The sequence below is a fragment of the Arvicanthis niloticus genome, chromosome 4 (assembly GCF_011762505.2).
Source record: "Arvicanthis niloticus isolate mArvNil1 chromosome 4, mArvNil1.pat.X, whole genome shotgun sequence".
NCBI lineage: Eukaryota > Metazoa > Chordata > Mammalia > Rodentia > Muridae > Arvicanthis > Arvicanthis niloticus.
The window spans coordinates 87,729,650-87,752,311 of NC_047661.1; the positions used below are offsets into that span (position 1 = coordinate 87,729,650).

At 38.0% G+C, this 22,662-nt stretch overlaps 1 protein-coding gene across 3 annotated transcripts in view; it reads left to right on the forward strand.

Moving 5' to 3' along the window:
- Wdr47 (WD repeat domain 47) overlaps window positions 1–22,662 on the forward strand; it is a 50,681-nt gene that overhangs the window by 16,692 nt on the left and 11,327 nt on the right. For 2 of the 3 annotated variants that reach the window (XM_034500534.2, XM_076933145.1), the window contains exons 3-10: window positions 1,928–2,011; window positions 2,404–2,488; window positions 6,535–7,337; window positions 8,921–9,047; window positions 10,234–10,412; window positions 12,803–13,060; window positions 15,304–15,379; window positions 18,372–18,529. In XM_034500534.2, the coding sequence (XP_034356425.1) occupies window positions 1,928–2,011; window positions 2,404–2,488; window positions 6,535–7,337; window positions 8,921–9,047; window positions 10,234–10,412; window positions 12,803–13,060; window positions 15,304–15,379; window positions 18,372–18,529 (1,770 nt within the window). The remainder of the gene's footprint in view (window positions 1–1,927; window positions 2,012–2,403; window positions 2,489–6,534; window positions 7,338–8,920; window positions 9,048–10,233; window positions 10,413–12,802; window positions 13,061–15,303; window positions 15,380–18,371; window positions 18,530–22,662) is intronic. The other variant, XM_034500535.2, reaches the window with a different exon arrangement.

The following is a 22,662-nucleotide window of genomic DNA, read 5'->3' on the forward strand; positions in this document are numbered from 1 at the left end:
ACTATAAGGCTTACAAGTAGCTCTTCCAAAGAAGAATATTAATAGGGTAATATGCATAATATCTCATGAAATACTATAGGTGTAATTAAAATTATTTTTTCATAATAGAATATTTGCAATGTGCAGTAACATATGTATAGAATGTTTTTAGTGATAACATGCATAGTCTTCAGAGTTACAACCTTAAGTGTGGTATCAATTTAAAAAGTACACAAGAAATCCAAGGCACTGGGAAGATGAAGAAAACATTTCTAAAATATGTAGAAGGAGTGTATAGAAATGAATTTCATAAAGTAAAGCATTTATTATAAAACATATTCATTATTAAAAATAAAGAAAATTCAGCACTACCTAGAAACAATTGTGATTCTTGCATTTATATATATATTGCACACATATATATTATTTTATTTTGTTTTAATTTTATATGTATGTGTGTTTTGTGTATTATGTGCGGTTTTGTGTATTATGTGCATGCCTGGTACCTATGGAAGCCAGAAGAGGGTCTCAGATCCCCTGGAACTAGAGTTAGAGACAATTGTTAGCTGCCATGTGGGTGCTAGGGCTTGAATCCAGGTCCTCTGCTCCGGAGAGCAGCTAGTGCTTTTAGCCATGGAACCACCTCTCCAACCCCTTTTGTGTCTGTTTTTTAAAAATAACAAAATTTTTCCAGACATTGTAGTATATGTCTTTAATCCCAGCATTTGAGAGGTAGAGGTAGGCAGAATTCCAGGCCAGCCAGAACAACATATACAAAGCAAGACTGTCACAAAAAAAAAAAAAAAAGATAATTTTGTTTTGCAGGAATTCTCTGTGATTACAAATAAATATCTTAAAACTTTTCAAGTTAGTCTCTTAATAGCTCGCCCATTTAAAAATCATTGTTTCTAATTTCCTACTGAGCAGTTTATGTGCATAAGAGGGGGATTTGCAAGGCAAAGGGAATTGCCATATTTTCCACAGTGGAAAACTGAATATATCCCAGGCTGACTTTGATGGAAAAGATAACACCAATTTCTCACATAGAAATATATTCTATTTTAATGATTCTACATATCCTTGAGATGAAGTGTATATTTAAAAAAATGAACTGTTCCTAATTCATAAACGTCAAGCTGAAAGAACACAGAGGTTTATTGAATTATCTTGTTACATCTCCCTGAATGCCATTGTGGCCCTCTAGCCTCAGGAACATATAGTGAGAGGACCAGTACAAAAGTAGTGTTCTTTTGCCCTTGTTTTTTCTTTCCTTTTCCCTTTTCCCTTTCTTCCTCCCTTCCTCTTCTTCTGCATCCTCCTCTTTTTGTTTTGGAAACAGGGTTTCTCTCTGTAGCCCTGGCTGTTCAGTAACCCATTCTGTAGACCAGGCTGGCCTTGAACTCAGAGATTCACCTTCCTCTGCCTCCTGAGTGCTGTGAATAAAGGTGTCTGTCATCATGCCTGGCTTGCCCTTGTCTTTCAAGTGTTGATATCTCTGGAATTTAGTACTGTCCCTTGAGTACTTTCTAGGAGCCTGTTGGTTTGTGATGAAATTTTACTGGTCTGAGGTGAAATGGGAAAAATTAGTAAGTATGAAGCTAATGTATCCATTTCAAGATCTAACCTATGAAATTGTGTCCTTCCTCCATTTTTAAGATTAAAACATCTCTTTATAAAAGTACTATGACATATATTGTGATTGGTTATTATTCTTTAAATAAGATATTAGAAATCTTATGTGGGTCCTTCTGCTCATCCATCCATTTTATAAATTTACTATTATCATACATTCAAAATTGAGAAATTGTTATTGTAAAAGAATACTACTAATGTTTAAAGAGTCAGAAGCTAATCTCATTATTTGCTTTTAATGTCTATTTTGTCATCTCTTCTGTCATTTATTAGTGTGACCTGAATTGATGAGCATTCTGGGTTTTTCGTTATTTAGGCAGCTAATTCTGGATGGTCAATGGGATGAAGTTCTTCAGTTCATTCAGCCTCTGGAATGTATGGAAAAATTTGACAAAAAGAGGTAGGATTTTATTTTAAAGTTTTGATGTCTTGTCATTAACAGAAACCTAGCAACAAAACAGAACAATAAATGCATGTAAGATGCAGCCTTCCTGTGAAACAGCACACACTGGCTCTTGCTGTATTAGAGCACTCTAGTTACACAGTTACAGTTCTTGAAGTCTTTGCAAGTTCCATATGTAGATCTACTGAGTCAGTAGTGTGTATGCAGACTTCCGCATATGAAGTAGTGAAGTGCATACAGACACATCTTTCTGCTGACTCTTGGCCTTCATTGTTCAATGAGCAGTCAATTGTCCTTATCTAACCTTCTGAGTCTGGATTTATAGATGTATGCTTCCATGCTGGGTATCATTCAGCTTTTTAATAATTTTAATGTTTCCTCTTTCACAGATTTCGTTATATTATCCTGAAGCAGAAGTTTCTAGAAGCTTTGTGTGTTAACAATGCAATGTCTGCAGAAGATGAGCCCCAGCATGTAAGATTTTTATTCCTGAAGGTTTGCGCCCTAGTCTTGTTTTCAGCTATTTTATTTACTAAATCAGAAGCTTATTATCATGGGTCTTCCAAGGTTTTGTGAGCTATGATGAGGCAAGATTTGTAGTTTTGCAGACATAGTACTTTTAATCTGTAATCCTTCTAAACTTATTCTTTGATTAAACCAAAGTGCTTTGTGAATACTTCAAAGATATATATTCTCCTTTAAGGTAAGTTAGACAAGGGCCTGTTAAACGTTTTCCTCTTTTGACTCTTTTTTACCCTACAAAAATTTATATGACCCTGGATTTATTGGTATTCAAATAAGGAATTTAGTGATCACAAATATAAGGAATTTTATTTTAAAATGTTATACATATTGTTTTATCATACTGTTTATTAACGATGAAAGCAAATTTACATGCTGAGATAGATATGTATTTTAACTTAATATTTATGTATATTCATTTATTTGTATATATGTGAGGTATACATCCTTCCTCATGTGTGTGTGTGTGTACATAGAGTCTAGTGTGTCCTTATAGGTTGTCTGTTGAGGCCCACATTCTGCCTCAACACTTTGCCTCAACACTTTTGGGGCTAAGTGCTCTGGTCAAGAGAGAGTGTGGCTCTTGGGGCAAGAGACGCGAAGAATGGAGACAAGACAGGGTGTGATTCAGTCTCTTCTATTTTCTCAAGTCTCCCTCAAGTCTCTCTTATTGAAGGGAATTCTGAGGTATTTATATACGCAAGTAGGAGAACACAGGTGAAAACATTTTACCACGTGCACCATACAGCTGAGGTCACTAAACAGCAAAACAAGCTATGTGGGATAAACAATATATTTATCAGAGTGTGCTTCAGCTGTTATAGGCTTTTGACAACCAAGTCTTTCATCAGGGTATATGGTTCCAGATGGCTGCAAAGTTGATCTAGCCGCTTTCTGCTTAAGTCAGCTCCCAACAGTTGTCCTCCTCAGTTACTATCTGCCTTGTTCCTTTGAGGCAAGGTCTAGGAAGGATTGCTGTTTTCTTTTTCTTTCTTACTTTTTTTAAAGCAAGACTGGCAGCCAACAAGCCCCAGTGATCCTGTGTCCACCTACTCCATACTGGGGTTATAGGCATGTGTGAACCGTACTTGGTTTTTACATGGGTGCTAGAATCTTGGTCTTCTCACAAGCAGAGCAAATGTTCCTAACAGTTGAATCCTCTCTCTAGCCTCAGCCTCTATATATTTATTGAAATTAAAAAAGTTTGTATGTATGATTTGTATATGTGTGTGTTGAGAGAGAGAAAGAGAGAGAGAGAGAGAGAGAGAGAGAGAGAGAGAGAGAGATTGTATGCATGCTATGGTATATGTATAAAGGTCAGAGGACAATTTTGGGTGTCTGTCTTTACTTTCTAGCTTGTTGAGACAAAATCTGTGTTGTTTGCTTCTGTATATGTCATACTAGCTGGTCTGTAAGCTTCCTGAGATTCTCCTGTGTCCACTTCCCATCTTTCTGTACCAGCCCTGGAATTGTGAATATGTTGCAAACCTCTAGGGCTTCAATGGGTTCTAGGGATTTGAGCCCAGTTTATTATATTGGACAGCAAGTACTTTACCTACTGAGCCACCTCTCATGTCACTCTCTTCTCTTTTGAAGAAAGGGTTTCTGAGTTTGTTTCCTAACATCTACATGATGGCTCATGACCATCTGTAACTCTTGATTCCAGGTGATTCAACACCATCTTCTGGCCTCCCAGGGCACTGGGTACACATATGGTCACATATGCAGGGAAAACACTCCTGTACCTAAAAGAAAGAAAAGGGGAGGAAAAAGGCAGGCTTCCGTGTAGCCTGTGTTGGCTTTGAATTGGCTTATAACAGGATGGTATTGAGCATCTATAACACCTTCCTGCCTCTGCCTTTGCCTCCTGATGCTTGCTCATTGTTATATAAAGGAGTAAATATTGGCTAAGTATTTTTATATTACAGGATGTTGCAAATCTTTAACTCAGTGTTGGATCAAGTGTTAAAATTGTATCATTTATTTATTTTTATAGGGAGTGCATCTCACACTTCATGGTAAAAGTATGGGGAGGTTGACAGAAAGCTTGCAGGAGTTGGTTCTCTCCTTTAGCCATCTAGGTCCCAGGGATAAACTGAGGTCCTCAGAGTTGGTGGCAGGCAACTATTTCCTCTCATTTATCTTGCCAGCCCTTGGTCAATAATTTGATTTTACAATTGTTAATGATGACAATACATAGCATAAATACATAATATAAAATGGTAGAAGTATGCCAGGCAGTGGTGGCGCACGCCTTTAATCCCAGCACTTGGGAGGTGTAGGCAGGTGGATTTCTGAGTTCAAGGCCAGCCTGGTCTACAGAGTGAGTTCTAGGACAGCCAGGGCTACACAGAGAAACCCTGTCTCGAAAAGCCAAAAAAAAAAAAAAAAAAAAAAAAAAAAAAAAAAAAAAAAAAAAAAAAAAAGGTAGAAGTATGCTTAGGACCATTTTAGAAATCATTGAAAATTTTGTTTTAATCTCAAACCAGAATTAATCAAAAGTTTTAAAATGAAACTCAAATAAGCATCTCGAACATAAACTTTGAATTGAATTTTCTGAAGCAGAGTTGAGGTTTTTAAAAGCTATTTTAAAATAGATTTTAACCACCAAGGATTAGAACAGTGGTTCTCAACATTTATTTGTTTATTTGAGTTCTCTCTCTCTCTCTCTCTCACACACACACACACACACACACACACACACACACACACTTGTACCATTTACAAATGTAGAGATCATAGGACAATTTGAGTCAGTTCTCTCCTTCCACCATGTGGATCCTGGGGATTAAACTTTATTGTCAGGTTTGGCAGCACGTATATTACCTACTGAGCCATCTTGCTGGCCCAGTTCTAGTCCTTATGCCTTTGCAGCAAATGCTTTTATCCACTGAGCCCCACCCACAACAGATGACTTATGGGGAATTCACAGCATAGCAAAATCCAATGGATAATATAATGGCATTTTGTTTTCCATGATGAAGAAACTTTTACCAGATGATGTCACAAGTAGAAAAAACAATGGAACAAGTTTTAAAAACTCAACTTGTTATTTTGAGTTTGTCACTAACTAATTGATTCATCTGTATCCCAGTTACTCCCATGTGTAAGATAGGCCCATATACTTAAATTCTATCAGCTGTGTCTAGACTTTTGACACTGGGATATGACATTGTCATCTACACTGCTTACACTCAAGAACCATACAACTGGGTTAGAAAAAAACCACCTTAATGTTTTAGGTACATTTACATTTTGGGTTGGGCCATATTCATAGCTAATCTGGGGGACATACTACTCACAGGACACAGGTTGGACATGCACTCTGGGTATATGACAATATTTAATATACACATTGTTGTCAGTCATCTCATCTAAGCTTCTTCCCACTGTTTTCTATTGTTTTTATAGTGTTTTGTAGTATAAATGGTCCCTGTTGTGAATTTTGCATTTATCTCTATATCTCTCAGAATTTATTCTAATACAAGGTGAGAACCAGCTCAGTTGAGACTAAGATAATGGCTCTTTTGCATTTGAGCTAAACCAAATAATCAAGCTTTTAAAACAAATTGTTGTCATCCTTCAGTTTTCACTTTCATTGAGTTGTGCATGGAGACACTCAACTCTAATTCCAGTATTCATAAGACTAAGGAGACAGGAGGAGCTTGAGTTCAAGACCAGCCTGAGCTACATAGAGACCCTGTATCTAACCACATTAACAAAATGAAAGTAAATTAAAGAACAAACATTTTCAAAGAATTTTAAGTCTGAATTGAATTAGAATATTATTTTTTGTAGGTAAAATTTTAATTTGGTAATTAACCAATTTTTTCCTTTTTTAAGTTGTAAAAACACTGATTAAAAATTATTATACACTGTACAAATTATGTGTATGTTCTCTGACACCAATGTCTATCTTTTATGCTTTCAACTTTCATATTTCATTTTAAGGTGATCATTTGCCTTGCACCGTTTTATAGTAATCCTTTGTTTTCCAGTTGGAATTTACCATGCAAGAAGCTGTCCAGTGTCTGCATGCTCTCGAGGAGTACTGCCCTTCTAAAGATGACTATAGCAAGCTCTGTCTGCTCCTCACCCTGCCTCGTCTGACCAATCATGCTGAATTTAAGGACTGGAATCCCAGCACTGCACGAGTTCACTGCTTTGAAGAGGTCTGTGTCATGGTTGCAGAGTTCATCCCTGCCGACAGGAAGCTAAGTGAGGCTGGTTTTAAAGCAAGTAACAATCGCTTATTCCAGCTCGTAATGAAGGGCCTACTTTATGAATGCTGCGTAGAATTTTGTCAGAGTAAAGCAACTGGTGAAGAAATTACAGAAAGTGAAGTCCTTCTTGGCATCGACCTCTTATGTGGCAACGGTTGTGATGATTTAGATCTAAGTCTATTGTCTTGGCTTCAGAATCTCCCTTCTTCAGTCTTTTCTTGTGCATTTGAACAGAAAATGCTTAATATTCATGTTGACAAACTTCTGAAGCCTACAAAAGCAGCATATGCTGATCTGTTGACTCCTCTTATCAGCAAACTGTCTCCCTACCCTTCGTCTCCAATGAGAAGACCTCAGTCAGCTGATGCCTATATGACTCGCTCTCTCAATCCTGCTTTGGATGGCCTCACATGTGGATTAACCAGTCATGATAAGAGGATCTCAGATCTTGGGAACAAAACTTCTCCAATGTCACACTCCTTTGCTAATTTCCACTATCCAGGGGTACAGAACCTCAGCAGAAGCCTCATGCTTGAGAATACAGAGTGTCATAGCATCTATGAAGAATCTCCTGAGCGGTAAGCAATTACTCCTAAAAACTGGGACATTGTCAGTTCTAAGTAATCTGTAGTATGTGATGCAAATGCTCTTGGTGGTCAGTACTTTGTAGTTTTAAGAATTTTAAGTTTATTTTTAAAGTTAGATTATAAAGTAATAGGTTTCATAATGGTGACATTTTTATAAATATGTGTTATTATTACTTTGTTCTGATTTATCGCCTTCACTGTGCTCCCCCACGCTCCTGTCTACTTCTGATCATATCCTTCCCTCAGTATGTTTTCATGTACATGTGTTCTGTTTTCCTTTTTTCTTCCCTTCCTTAAGATACCCTTTTTCCTGTCATAATCCCTTTTCTAGTGTGATGACATATACATATACCGTATACATAAATATAATTCTAAGTATAGGTCCTCCATAGGGAAAATGTGTAGTAAACATCTTTAATCCTAGCACTTGGGAGGCAGAGGTAGGTGGATCTCTTGAATTCAAGGCCAGCCAGGGCTATATAAAGAAACACTGTCTCAGAAAATTAAAAATAAATAAAAAATAATCTTGAGTAATTAAAAAAGAAGAAAGATACGTTTTACTTTTATCTTCACTATGAATAAGCCAAATAAAGTCTCTTAATAAAATTTAAAAAGTCCTAAAACTCTGTAGAAACATATGAGAGGTAAAAATAAATATTTGAATAACAAAATCACAATTCATATTGCATCAAGAGACCATGAGTATTAAATCTTTCAGCCTATGCAGTTTGTAGATGACTCTGGGCCACAAAGAATGGAAATGAATTTCCTGAAAACAGATTTAGATTAGAGACTCTGTTTCCAGAGTAAATGTATGTTCTACCTGGGCATGACAGTACACACCTGCAGCTGCAGTGTGAGCGGGGCTGAGGATCCCGGCAGTACACACCTGCAGCTGCAGTGTGAGCGGGGCTGAGGATCCCGGCAGTACACACCTGCAGCTGCAGTGTGAGCGGGGCTGAGGATCCCGGCAGTACACACCTGCAGCTGCAGTGTGAGCGGGGCTGAGGATCCCGGCAGTACACACCTGCAGCTGCAGTGTGAGCGGGGCTGAGGCTCCCGGCAGTACACACCTGCAGCTGCAGTGTGAGCGGGGCTGAGGATCCCGGCAGTACACACCTGCAGCTGCAGTGTGAGCGGGGCTGAGGATCCCGGCAGTACACACCTGCAGCTGCAGTGTGAGGGAGGCTGAGGATCCCGGCAGTACACACCTGCAGCTGCAGTGTGAGCGGGGCTGAGGATCCTGGCAGTACACACCTGCAGCTGCAGTGTGAGCGGGGCTGAGGATCCCGGCAGTACACACCTGCAGCTGCAGTGTGAGGGGGGCTGAGGATCCCGGCAGTACACACCTGCAGCTGCAGTGTGAGGGGGGCTTTTTGCTGTTGCAAAAGCAAACACCTTCTCTCTAAGCATGTTCTATATTTTTGAATCTATTTTCTGTAGTTAAAAGAGTAGACATCTATTTTTTTCTAATAATTTATAAACACTAAATTTTTAATATTCTTTTATAATGCAAGAAGAATTCTCCTAAATGTACTTTTTCACTCCCATCTGTTTTTTCTACTTTTTGGAAGAAGTGATACACCTGTTGAGGCCCAGCAGCCTCTAAGCAGTGAACCCATGTGCCAGGGTTCAGGGTTACAAAAAGAGCCTGCAAATGGAGCACAGAACCCGGTTCCAGCTAAACAAGAAAAAAATGAGGTAATATTTATTGAATGCCATGTGCTTCAAAGTTATACTCTTTGTAAAAATAATAGAATTGGATAAAGATTTTGAATATTTTGCAGCAATACAAAGATCTTAGATATTCTTATTGACTTTTTTTTGGCTTTTCCCCAAAGAATTTATAGTATGTTTAGTTGTCATTGAATGTTTTATAACTACAATGCCATCTATTGGCATTGCATGACTTAAATAATTGAATTTGCATTAAGTGTGGTTAATTTTCATTTTAAAGGCATATACTGTATGTTTTACTTATTGTACTTAATAAACAAATTTTAATATATAATATAGAGCAATACTTTATCTAAACCTAAGGTTTCATTTTTATGTTTCTGACAGGAAATTGTATTATGATAGATTATAAATTTTATGTGTTATTTCACTTGAAGATATGTTAAATGTGATTTTTTCTTTTTTAAAAAAATAATTGTGTGTGTGTGTGCATGTGTGTGTGAGAGAGAGAAAGAGAGAGAGAGAGAGAGAGAGAGAGAGAGAGAGAGAGAGAGAGAGAAGTGCACATGCCACAGTGCATGTGTGTAGGTCAGAGGAGAATTTGTGAGAGATAGTTCTCTCCAGAATCAAACTCAGGTTGTCAAGTTTATATGGGAGGTACTTTTATCCACTTGCCCATCTCTCCAGCCCTAAACAATTGTTTCAGTGGATGAATGGGAAATACTGATGATGAATTTAAAATTAACTATTACTCATGAAAGCATATTTGGAGCCCAGATTTTAGACAAATATGTTTCTATCTATAGAAACCTATTATATGCTCAGTGTTAAATATGTTAAATATGTTTGATAAGGTTAATATTTTTACTAAATAGTAATACAATCTTTAAAAAGGTATCTAATTTAAGTAATGCCAAATTTATCATTATCTACATGCATATTCCTTATCTATATGCTCATTATTACTGTCAGTTTGCATGTTTACTTTGGGCTTGTCAGGAACAGACAGAAACCAGTCATTTCAGTCCGGAGTAAAGCAAAGGGGCCAGTAATCGGTGACAGTTAAGTCGTTGCTGTTTTTTTTGTGGAGTAATGTGATTTTTAAATTGTTCTAATTGTAATTTTATTCAGCATTTTTAGATGATATTGAAAAACCATAATTCAGTAATGGTCTGTTAACAATATGTATTGTTTTTCTAATATTGTTAAGCTTCGAGATTCTACCGAACAATTTCAGGAATATTATAGGCAAAGATTGCGCTACCAGCAGCATCTAGAACAGAAGGAGCAGCAGCGGCAGATATACCAACAGATGCTACTTGAAGGAGGAGTGAACCAAGAAGACGGTCCTGATCAGCAGCAGAATCTTACTGAACAATTTCTTAATAGGTCTGTTTGTCTCTATAAATAAGAGATTTGTTTAAAGCCATTCAAAGCACACAGTGAAGGCTAGGGCTGAAGAGGTAGCTCACCGTTAAGATCACATGATGCTTCTTAGAGAAGATCCAGGTTCAGTTCCCACCATCTTCATGGTGGTGCAGAAAGTTCCCAACCACCTATAACTCCTCTTCTGGCCAAGTAAACACATGATGCACATATGTACATGTAGGAAAACATTCATGCACATGAAATAAATCTTTAAAAACATGTAGTAACTGCTACTTTTCATGTAGTTTGGAATTTTCAGGATTTTAGAAAGTTTTTTTTTGTAATGAAAAATTGTATAGTGTCTTTCAGTTACAAAACCTAGTTTTGTCTTTCTTCCTGAGTAACTACAGCTGCAGTGTGGTGGTTCATCTCATGGGCTGGAAGCTTATGGGCTAGGTGGATCCATTTTTACCCAGGGTAGATGAGGATATAGGAGAAGTTACTTTGTTTCTTTTCTATTTAAATTCTAGCAGTTTATGTGCTAGTGTTTTGTCTCAGTGCCTGTCTGTGTGCCAGAGCATGACTGGTAGTCACAGAGGCTGTAAGAAGTCCTTGGATCCCCAGGGACTGGAGCTGCATACAGACAGTTGTGAGATACCATGTAGGTGCTGGGAACTGAACCCAGGCCCTGTGGAAGAACAGTGAGAAGAAGAGCCAACTCCTCTATGTTGTCCTCTGGGCTCCACAAGCATGCTGAAGCACATTTCACACACATCCCTAATTATTAATTAGTAATTAATTAAATCTACTTTTTTTTTTTTTTTTTTTTTTTAAAAGACAGTTTCTTTGTAGAGTCCTGGCTGTTTTGAAACTCACTCTGTAGACCAGGCTGTCCTTGAACTCACAGAGATCTTCTTGCATCTGCCTCCTGGGTGTTGGAACTAAAGGTGCATGTCACCACTACCCAGCATGATCGAGTTCTAAGTCCACAGGATAGTGAAGTCTATATTGTGTGTGCTTATCCTGTGTGTACATGACTTGCACATCAATTTTTGTTATTTTCATAATAGTGCTGCACCAACATTTTATATTCTTGATTGTTTGCTCAGTATCAGTGATTGGGCACTTAAAGGTCTATTCTGTCCCATCTTCGTCCTAGCCTACTTGAAGAGACTGGGCTATAGAATGAGACCCAGATTCAGAGAGAGAGAGAGAGAGAGAGAGAGAGAGACAGAGAGAGAGAGAGAGACAGAGACTAAATCACAGTAGACAGATGTGAGCATTTTGAAGTTTCTTTCTACTTAATGTCCATATGTACTTAACATCTTTTGGGTGGGGGGGGGCCATATCACAGGATTAATGTTTTACAAAAAATAATTTTGGAAATTCTTTCTAATTAAATTTGTACCTAACACATATTTAATAAATATTGAATTTTCCCTTGATTTTTGTTATATATTTTGTTTTGTTTTTTGAGTTGTTGCTGTGTACTTCAGGTTAGCCTCAGCCTTGCAAGTACTAGGATGATTATAGGCATTTTGTTAGTATGCCTGTCTTTTGCAAAAGACTTCAAAAACCAAACACACACACAATGTTTAGTAAAGGGAATGGAGAAAGCACAGTGAATTATCATACTTGAGTAATCATACCAATTATGTTGACTCTTGGCTGAAGGGTGATGCTGGGTCAATGCCAGACCTAAGCAGTTTTGATGGACTCACTGTGTCGGCTAGGCTGGCCTCATCCTCCTGCTTTAGCACCCCTCATGATGGGATTACAGTAGACACCATCAAGGCATCCTAGGTCTAAGGGAGCCTAGGACTGTCTTCTTTGTACCTTCCGTAAGCCGGAGCTTCCAAGGAGTCAGGCTATGCAGATAGAAGGATTGTTTAGAGAGTAATATTGAGGGTGCATTTTTCAGTATGTTATCTCTCCAGTCTGGCAAATGATAGTTAAAGGGTGAGTGGATGAATGCAGATCTGAGTAATAGGGTACCACTTGACATTTGTGGTCTGCTCTTATCATCCATGTCTTGACAGCATGTTGACAGGATGTACCTAGAGATAAATGAAATGAAGACAGCTTATTTTGTTAGAGGAAAATTTGGTATCTTGATATTATTATTGACAATATCTGGAAATTATGATTTTTTTTAATTCAAAACATCACATATGCTAAGCAGCAACCACCAAGCCTGTCTCCTTTACAATGTAGTACTGTAGGAAAAGTTGGATTGTCTTTTTTAGTGTCTTGATTATGTCTTCAGTTGATAGTGAGCATTTTTTATAAAAAAATTTCCCCTCAATTATATATATTCACAGGTTTGACTTTTCAAGCTTTTAGCCTTGGATATATTATGAATGTTTTAAACTACATTTGTGAAAAGCCACTTGTGTTGTTTACTTCTATAGATCTATTCAAAAGCTTGGCGAATTAAATATTGGAATGGACAGTCTTGGTAACGAGGTGCCAGTGCTCAACCAACAATGCATCGGGAGCAAGAACAATGGATCAAATAATTCCTCTGTGACTAGTTTTAGTACACCACCCCAAGATTCCAGTCAGAGGTTAATACATGACACTTCCAATATTCACACAAGCACTCCTCGTAATCCTGGGTCAACAAATCACATCCCTTTTCTTGAAGAATCACCTTGTGGAAGCCAGAAGTAAGTACTTGACTAATAAAACCTGAAATATTAACTTCCTACTGTGATGATAGGAACATAAACTTCAACTTTGCTTTGGAACCTTACAGAATTGAGGGCCTCTTCCAATTTCTCTCTGACCTGCCTTCCTTTGTCTGTTTTAATCTTTTTGTAATCATCTCTCCTGTTTGGTGTCTTTTTTGCTTCCTCACCAGCACCATGACAGTTGTGTCCTGAGTCTTACTGGGTCCTTAGTGTTAGACTTTATCTTGATTTTTACCCCTGTGCCTTTGACATTCAACAGATATTTTACAGACTTTTAGAGAATAAGAGGGTGTTTTTACATGTTAGAGTGATTATAGGAACACAATTTTGGCTATCATGAAAACCATTATAGCAGCTAAAGACTTTGCATATTCATGTTTTCACTAGTTAGAACATTTTTATCTTCTTGTCACTAGTAAACAGGAGTTAATTTATGCAGTGAGAAGAGTCAAGAGGTATTTTCTTGCATTACCATAAAATACTTCTCAGGTGTGGCTAATTTAGAAATGTATAATTTCCTTTTGACACTTGTGTACTTGTATGAATTAGCCTTGTGATTAATGCCACATTCTGCTTTTGTAACTAGGACACTGGATCCAAGGCTGTTACACAAATGTCTATGAGTAGAGACAGGAGCTAAATCTTAAAGTTACGCTTTATTCAGAGGGCCTGTGATCTGAGAAGACAGCAAGTTAATACCCTGACCTCCACATGCACAGCATTGCACATACCCATTCATGTACACATAAAAGTAAATGTAATGTAAAAAATTGTTTTATTATGTTAAAAAGCATCCAAAGATTTTTTTTTGGTCTTTTTTCTCTCTGGAACATGACTGACTCCAGCATCATTTTTGCTTTTATTTGCTGTCTTTAAGCCATTTAAAAACAAACAACAACAAAACAGGCCTAGAAAATTCTGGGACTTTCCTCATCTTCCTGGGATCTTCATTCCCTGTCTGTAAGATCTCATGTAGTTCTTTGAAGGGGAATGTGTGTCAGAAGTAGTTTCTTAGACCTGTATATCTGCCTGTGTTTGCTTATTTCACAGTGTTGGTATAGATTTGGGATGGTAACCATTTCTCAGTATTTAAAGCCCTGCAACACGATATTCCAGTTTCAGAGCTCTTATGAAGAAATCCAGTGTCATTTTGATTCTTGATTCTTTGTCTAAGCCTGTTGCTTTTTCCACTCTGAAATTTTTAGGTTGTTTTCTTTCCTGATCTGTAATTTCATTCTGTCAAATTCTCTCCATGGGCCTTCTAAAACTAGAAACTTGAGTTTTAGGCAGTTAGAAAAAATAGTGATTTTTCTATTGATTTTTTTACCCCTGATGTGATGTTTTAATTTAAGAGTTCCCATTTTCTAAAAAATTATTTTAGAAAAGCACTCCATTTTTTTTCTGAGGTCAAATCCTCTTATCTATAGAGTATAATTATGGTTTTAGATCTGGGGCTTTGTTCTGTGAAGCGCTGTTCTTACCTCACTTCCTTTGACATCCCCCTGTTATGAGGAGGCTTTTGCTGCTTTGTATACTTAAAAGCCTCTGGCTGTCTGTAATTCCTGAGGAGTTTTCTCAAGTTATTAGAAAATAGCTGCACGCACTGGCAACTTGTTTGTCCTTAGCCTTGCAAATGGACGCACTGTTCTGGGAAGGGATAACTGTCAGTTTCAGTCATGTTTTCTCCAAGGCCAGATAATTTTCCTAAAGACATTTCTAGGATTGTGCTTGGGGTAGGATTAATAGGTGTTGGCAGACAGGACTATGGGACAAACAGAGGAAAGGTTCTCCATCCTTTCTATACAATGTAGAGACTTGACCTTCTTTCTTACCTTCTCTCTTCAACTCTCCTTGGTATCACCAAATCCAGAGTCCCTAAGTGTCTCCATACAGTAGCTTTGAACTGAGTTATTGAAGATCATTTGCTTAGAGAAGAAAAGTAAAGATTGAAAGGTTAAGTTAAGAGTTAGAGAGATGGCTCAGTAGCTAAGAGCACTGACTGCTCTTCCAGAGGTCCTGAGTTCAAATCCGAGCAATTGAATGGTGGCTCAAAACCATCTGTGATGGGATCTGATGCCCTCTTCTGGTGTATCTGAAGATAGCAACAGTGTACTCACATAAATAAATCTTTTTTTTTTTTTTTTTTTTTTTTTTTTTTTTAAGAAAGGTTAGGTTAACTTAGTTTCAGAGTAAACTTTATTTGAATTTCTATCCCACAGCTCATCAGAACATTCTGTCATTAAGCCATCACCTGGAGATTCTTCAGGGAATCTATCAAGGTCAAAAGGGGAAGAGGTAATGTTTTTGAAAAGTTTCTGTGTGTATGTGTTGCAAAGAAAAAAATTTTTTTTGTGAGACAGGGTCTCACTGTGTAGCTCTGGCTGACATGGAACCTGGCCTCAAACCCACAGAGATCAGCCTGCCTCTGCCCCCAGCACTAAGATAAAGGTGTGTGCCATTACCACCCTGCTGTGAAAATTCTTACTTCAAAGAAAACTTATAGAAATGGTCATTGTTGATCTCAAAATAGTTGGATAGATCTCATGGAACTACACGTTAGAGTGATTATAGAGAAAGACAATTTTGACAACCATGAAAAACATTATAGCAGCTAAAGACTTTGCATATTCATGTTTTCACTAGTTAGAACATTTTTATCTTGTCACTAGTAAACAGGGGTTAATTTATGCAGTGAGAAGAGTCAAGAAGTATTTTCTTACATCACCATAAAATACTTCTCAGGTGTGGCTAATTTAGAAATGTATACTTTCCTTTTGACACTTGTGTACTTATAGGAATTAGCCTTGTAATTTGCTTTTGAAAACCCATTTTGGGATCGATTGGGATGGCTGGGTCAGTGGGGACCAGTGCTCACCACGAAACCTGATAAATTGAGCTCAGGCCCCAGGACCCATATGGAAGAAATCGAGAACTAATTGCCAGACGTTGTCTTCTGACTTCCATAAGCATATGTGCCTCCCCCAATAATTAAGTGAAATACAATTGTAGATATTCATATTAGTGGCTAGGTGACCTTGTATTTTCAAGCTGAGACTGTGCTGCTACTCTGAACTTTATGGTGGCTTTGTTGAGATTATATTGGTATTTCTACTGGGCCTTTCATCTCAGTATGTTGTGTGCTCTGGAATCAGATATTTTCTTACTAGAATATTTTATCTTGTTTTCTACATCTCAAAATTTAACCTCATAAAGAAAGGTATGTTTTCAGATGTCTGTAGAGGTCAAACAGGAAACAAATTAATAGTGTCCACCATTTTCATGACAAGTATTCAGGAATATTTGTTCCTTGTACAAAGAAATGCAAAGTACTGGTGTTTCCAGTTTCTCAAGAAAAGCTAATATCTGTTTTTTTATATGCAGTCTCCTATTATGCAAATGGCTAATTTTTTTAAAAAAAAATTAAAACATTGCAGTAACAAAACCAATGTATGTTACTTGTGCTATTAAAAAAAAGCCTCTTAGTGTTCAGAAGGGTATTTAATCAACCATCCATCCCTCTCCTTTTTCTCTCATCTCCCCCATACTGTTCATTTACTGTTCATTTACATGTCTCTTTCCCATACATGATTTAGAATTCATATTAATAGCAATTCAGTTAGGTAAGAAAAATACATATTAAACATATTATTGTATAAATATATATCTATACACATATATACACACATCCATTGCTTCCCTAAGAAGGCCCCATTGTTGTATGCATACAAGCTTGGGTAGTAAGAGGGAAAGCCCCTGTACTGGTCATTGTGATTCTCGAGGTCTTAGGCTCTGTCCAGAGCTGAAATGATTTGCGTTTTTGTGTACATGACATTGATCTTCCCCAAAGACAAGATTACATTAAGGCTGTCAGCCATGCTGTCTGGAGACCCCTGTTCCATTAGCAGTGCTGCTTTAAAGGACATCGAGCAAGAGCTTCAGGAGTCTTTGTATAGAGTTGTTTCAACTCACTTCTCTGGGAGAGTGTGTGGACAGAGACTGATACTTTAAGTAAACATGAAACCCAAATATTTTTTATTAAAATTACTTTCATAATTTTAAAAGGCCATTCTATAATTTCATTGTGAAATAATGAAATACTAATTGCCATAAGCTGTCTGATTTTAACTGTAAGTGTATCAAATTAATAATAGCCTTTTATATTTCTTCTTCTTTTCTTCCCGAGAGCAGTCTGACTGTTTCTCATCTAGAAACTACTTTTCCTGTCTCGTTTTCAACTAGCAGCCCATGAATTTTCTATTAGAATACAAATGAAGCTCTGTATTTTTGTTAGAACTATATATATGAGTTCTCCCTTGAAAGTTAAAGCTTGCTGGGCGCTGGTGGTGCACACCTTTAATCCCAGCACTTGGGAGGCAGAGGCAGGCGGATTTCTGAGTTCGAGGCCAGCCTGGTCTACAGAGTGAGTTCCAGGTCAGCCAAGGCTATACAGAGAAACCCTGTCTCGGGAAAAAAAAAAAAAAGTTAAAGCTTAATATGTAACTATACATTCTAATGTTATAATTATTTTATTTTAATTTCAGTGTTTATTTATGTATGTGCCTGCGTGTGTGTGTGTGTGTGTGTGTGTATGTGTATGTTCATCATGTGTGTGGCAGGTGCCTACAGACCCCAATAGAGGAACTGGATTTATAAATGTGTAGTTGCTGGGAATTGAACTCAGAACCTCTAGAAGAGCAGCCAGCGCTCTTAACTGCTGAGCCATCTCTCCACACACCACCTCCCAGTCTTATTTCTGTTACATTTATATATTTTATCTGCAACATTCTTATATTCCAGTTAAATGATGCACAGCAAAAATAGTAAGACTCATTACAGATTGAAAAGATATATACATATATTTATTTTCTTTCAAGGCAGTACTTCATGTTCTATGTGTATGTATATAATCACATACATGTCTGGTATTTGAGGAGGTCAGACAGCATAAGTTCTCCCAGAACTGGAGCTGTGCGTGATGTGGAGCTGCTGTGTGGATGCTAGGAACTGAACCCAGGTCCTCTACAAGAACAGCAAATACTCTTAACTGCTGAGCTATCTCTCCAGGCCCCATATTTTGTTTTTATCTGACTTTGGTTTAGTAATGATTAGCAAAAATTGGTAACATTATGGTTACCAATTTGAACTTTGGTCACTTAAAAGATTATTAGTAACTACTATGAAATGATCAAACAGGTATAATATGGTTGAAATTAATTTAAAGTGGGATAAAGGTAACTCAGGCTTGTTTTTTTCCATGTAATGACTTTTATATTTGTTCTTTCTATAGGATGACAAGTCAAAAAAGCAGTTTGTGTGTATTAATACCCTAGAAGACACACAGGCTGTTAGAGCAGTGGCGTTTCATCCAAGTGGCAGTTTATACGCTGTTGGTTCAAATTCAAAAACTCTGAGAGTGTGTGCCTATCCAGAGAAAATGGATGCAAGGTGAGAGCAGCTATCTGCATTGTTCTGCTGTGTTGTTCTGCAGCTGCCTCTGTTGGCTGCCTTTCAGTCGCCATGTACTAATAATGTTCAGTTCTTGATTTCCTTCTGATCAGCTTTATTAATCAGTGCCTAGGAAAATATCCAGCATTATTAATGTATTCATTTCCCCACAAAATGTTTCTGAGTATGCCATTTTGCATCAGAAAGTCTTTCTTATTTCCAAGACATATTTATATTTGCAGAGTTCTTATAGTCTATCTAAATGATGCAAGGCAAAAACTAGATTATGGCTCATTACAGATTGACAAAATGTACATTTTTTTTTCTTTTGAGGCAGCATTTCACTTGTAGCATGGTTTGGCCTTAAGTCCTAGATTCTTCTGCCTCTTTCTCCTTTGCAGGCACATGCTACCATACCCTGAATTACATTTCCTATAGTTTCAGTTAAATTATAATAATTACTGATATTGGGCATTTTTAAATCTACAAAAATCAAAATTTTATTTGGTTAACTTAACAATGGTTTTACTATCTTGTTTTAGCAAATTATAGGATTTGAAAACAAGATATCTGTTCTAAAAGATATGTCACTGTAGTAGAACCAATTTAAGTTTATCCTGGCTAGCTTACAAATAAATGAGACTTAGACTATGGTTATTTTATTTGGCTTTGACAATTTCTGGGGGTTAACCCCTAATCTACTTTTCTAGCTGCTGGCCTGACTACCTCCCTCCCCAGTGGTGTTCCCCAAATGCTTGCTGTTTCTCCTGGCCATGAGCTCTTGGTCCGTCTCCTCTCATAGAGCCTTCTCCCCCCCTCCCAACTCCCAGGTTACTCTAAAGCTCACCCATGTCTGATCCATCCAGTGATTGGCTGTAGCCGTTTTTATTTAACCAATAGTTTTAAATTAAGGAACAAGGTTTACACAACAAAAGCTGGTACATGTGAAAATTGCATTTCAATACATAGCAACAGACCAGACCTCAACATGTCATGGAAATGGTAATATTTATTATTTATTGTTCAGTGGGGGTATAGTATTTGTTTATGATGCATAAGACACTAGACTAGGTTCAGTCCCCTGCACAGCAAAATATATGTATTTTGTTTTAGATATAACTTCACAGGAATCTAGATAGGAACTTTTTGATAAGGTACTGTTTTTGTCTTTTTTGTTGTTTATTATTTAATGTCTACTATGATTAAAGTAGCATTATAGGGCTAGAGAAATAGATCAGCAGTTAGAGCAAAGACTTCTCTTCCAGAAGTTTGAGTCCCAGTACTCACATGGTAGCTTATAACCTGTAACACCAGGAGGACCAATATCCTGGGGCACCAGGCACAGATATGATGCCCAGACATACATACAGTCAGAACATTCATACACATAAAATACAAATTTTTTAAAAACAAGCATTATAAAGATTATGAGTACTGGATGTGATGGTACACACCTTTAATCCCAGCATTGAGAAGGCAGAGGCAGGTGGATTCTGTGAGTTTGAAGCCTGTCTGGTCTGTAAAGGGAGTTCACAACTCTGTTACATTGAAAAACCCTGTTGAAAGATATAGAAAACTTATGAAAAGTATAGAAAGTTTTTATGACTGACCCCTAGACCTGAGCAAAAAAAAAAAAAAGTGCAGGCCAGCTGGTGTAAGTGGTGGTGGTCCCCCCACGAAGGGAGGACCTCCCTCTAGCCTCAGGAATTCACGGCCACCCCAATAACTCACAAGACACCATTCTTGATGCAACATCAAGAGGTATATTTCTGGGTCAGTCGACTGAGGCCGAGACTCGTGACCCACTAGTCCTTTAGACCAGTGAACCTGCATTCTTTTGCTCAGGTCTAGGGGTCATAAAAACTTTCTATATTTTTCATAAGTTTTTAATATCTTTCACTGGTTCACTAGTTCCACCAAGAAAGCAGAGCTAAATGTGAGACTTTAGGTCTTCACTGCCCTGGATACACTCTACATTCCGGGAGGAGTACATTATCCCTGAGTCAGAGGACACTTGCTGGATTAACATTTAGAAGAGGAAGGGAGGGGCTGATCAACATTCCTCAGACCTCAGGGAAGAGAACCCACCTGCGGGTGGGGAAGGCTCAAAGCACAGAGACACATTCCACAAGGTGAATGGTACAAAGAAAGATGCAAGTCATCTGGGTGGTGCCAGGAACTAGCTGACTGATTAGTACTGAATTATGGGCTGAAACTGTTTTTGTGATATGTTCCCTTGGTTAACCCCCCCCCCCTTTGTGGTTTTACCCTTTAAAATTCCTCCTCCCCCCGGGCTGCTGGGTCAATCCCTCTACTTCTATGTGAGTTATGGATTGACCATCAGCTGATTAATCCCAAAATATACCTCTTGCTGATTGCATCTAGATCGGTGTCTTCTGAATTATTGGGTGGCCGTGACATCCGAGACTTGAGTAAGGGACTCCTCTCTTGGGGATCTTTCACTGTCTCGAAAAACCAAAAAATAAAAAAGATGATGAGCTATTTGGTAAATTTTTGTGGTTAGAGAAATAAAACTGTATTAGTATTCTAGAAGACACAAGGGCTGTTAGAACAGTTGGTTTTAATCCAAATGGTAGCTTATATACTGTTGGTTCAAATAAAAAAAAAGCCTGAGAGTATGTGGCTATTTAGAAACAGTTAGTTTACATACCAAAAGAAAGATACCCAAGCAAAGAAGTTATATGAAGCTTTAAAAGTTTTAATTAGTACTATGCAGCATATTATTTTGGCTTTTTAAAGCAAATTTTTTAATGTACTACTTCATTTCAGAGTTTCGTACATGTATATAATGTATTTTGATCATATTCACTCCTCCCCCCTTTAATTCCTCCTAGGCCTCCTCCAAATATACATCCCACCCCAACTTGATACACATTTCTAAAAGTTAAATACACACTGAATCTAGTCAGTGTTTCCCATCTACATGAGTATGGGGGAAGACACTGGTGCATGGTTAACCTGTCAGTACCCACACCCCAAAGAGAACTGACTGTCCCTCTGCTAACAGCAATCAACTGCCAGTAGCTCCTCAACTAGCTGTGGGCTGTCCCAAGTCCCTCTGTGGTCCATTGCTGCAGTTTTGACTGACTCGACCTTTTCCAGTGAAGAGCTCCAAACTCTGGAGACCCTTCCTCAAGCCTCAGGACATTGCGGCCACCCAAAGATTACAAGAAACCATACCTGGATGCAATCAGCAGAGGTTTATTAGGGAAAGAGCTGGCAGCCAGCGGTCTGACCAGGTACTCATGCTGGAGTCAAGGTCCGACCTCCTCGGCCAGTCCTTGGAGGGTTTTAAAGGGAAAAACCACAAACCAGGGGAGTGGGAAGCGGGGCGAGGGGTTGTCAAGGATACAAAACATGAAAACAGTGGAACAATTCAGAGGTACTCACCCTAAATGATTAGTGTCATGTGGAAATCGCCCTGCATTCATCTCAAAAATGTGGTTTTTACCATGCCGTTGTGCCCTATCCTGCCATTTCAGATTACTATCTTTACTTTTTCCAGCTATAGGGCTATAGCCCCACCTAGGTGGTAGCATCTTTATCTGTAATCAGGAATGTCTTCCTGCCTTGAGCCTCTCCCACCTGTGGGAGAGGCTTGAGGAATGTCCGCATTTTTCCTGTTCAGGTACTCTCGAGAAAGTAAGTTTTTCTAAGGCGAGAAATCTGCACATATTTCATAAAATGGCCTTTATAATTTTTCACTCTACACCAGGTCTAGTGTAGATAAGCAGCTGCTCTGAGTCCATGAGTGCAGTGGCCATGCCACGTGTAGACGACAGCATCTCACAGCACTCCTCCTTTCTGTAATGCTATGCTGGCTGAGGCAGCTGTCTCACTTATATTTGAGTAGTTATGTACCTCTGGATGAACTGGTGCCTCTGCCAAAAAAGAAGCTACTTTCACCAATGTGGGTCTCAACAGAAATACTTAGAGAACAGTTTGACAGTGTGACCAGTTAGCAAAACAACAATAGTGGGTTACCCCTCAGGGACTGTGTTCTCCCCTTATCTTGGCTCTTAGCTAGGTTAAAAGTAGCATTTTTTTAAAGTACACTTTAAGACTTATTATAACCCTAATAGAATAGAATTGATGGGGTTTTTCATAGTATT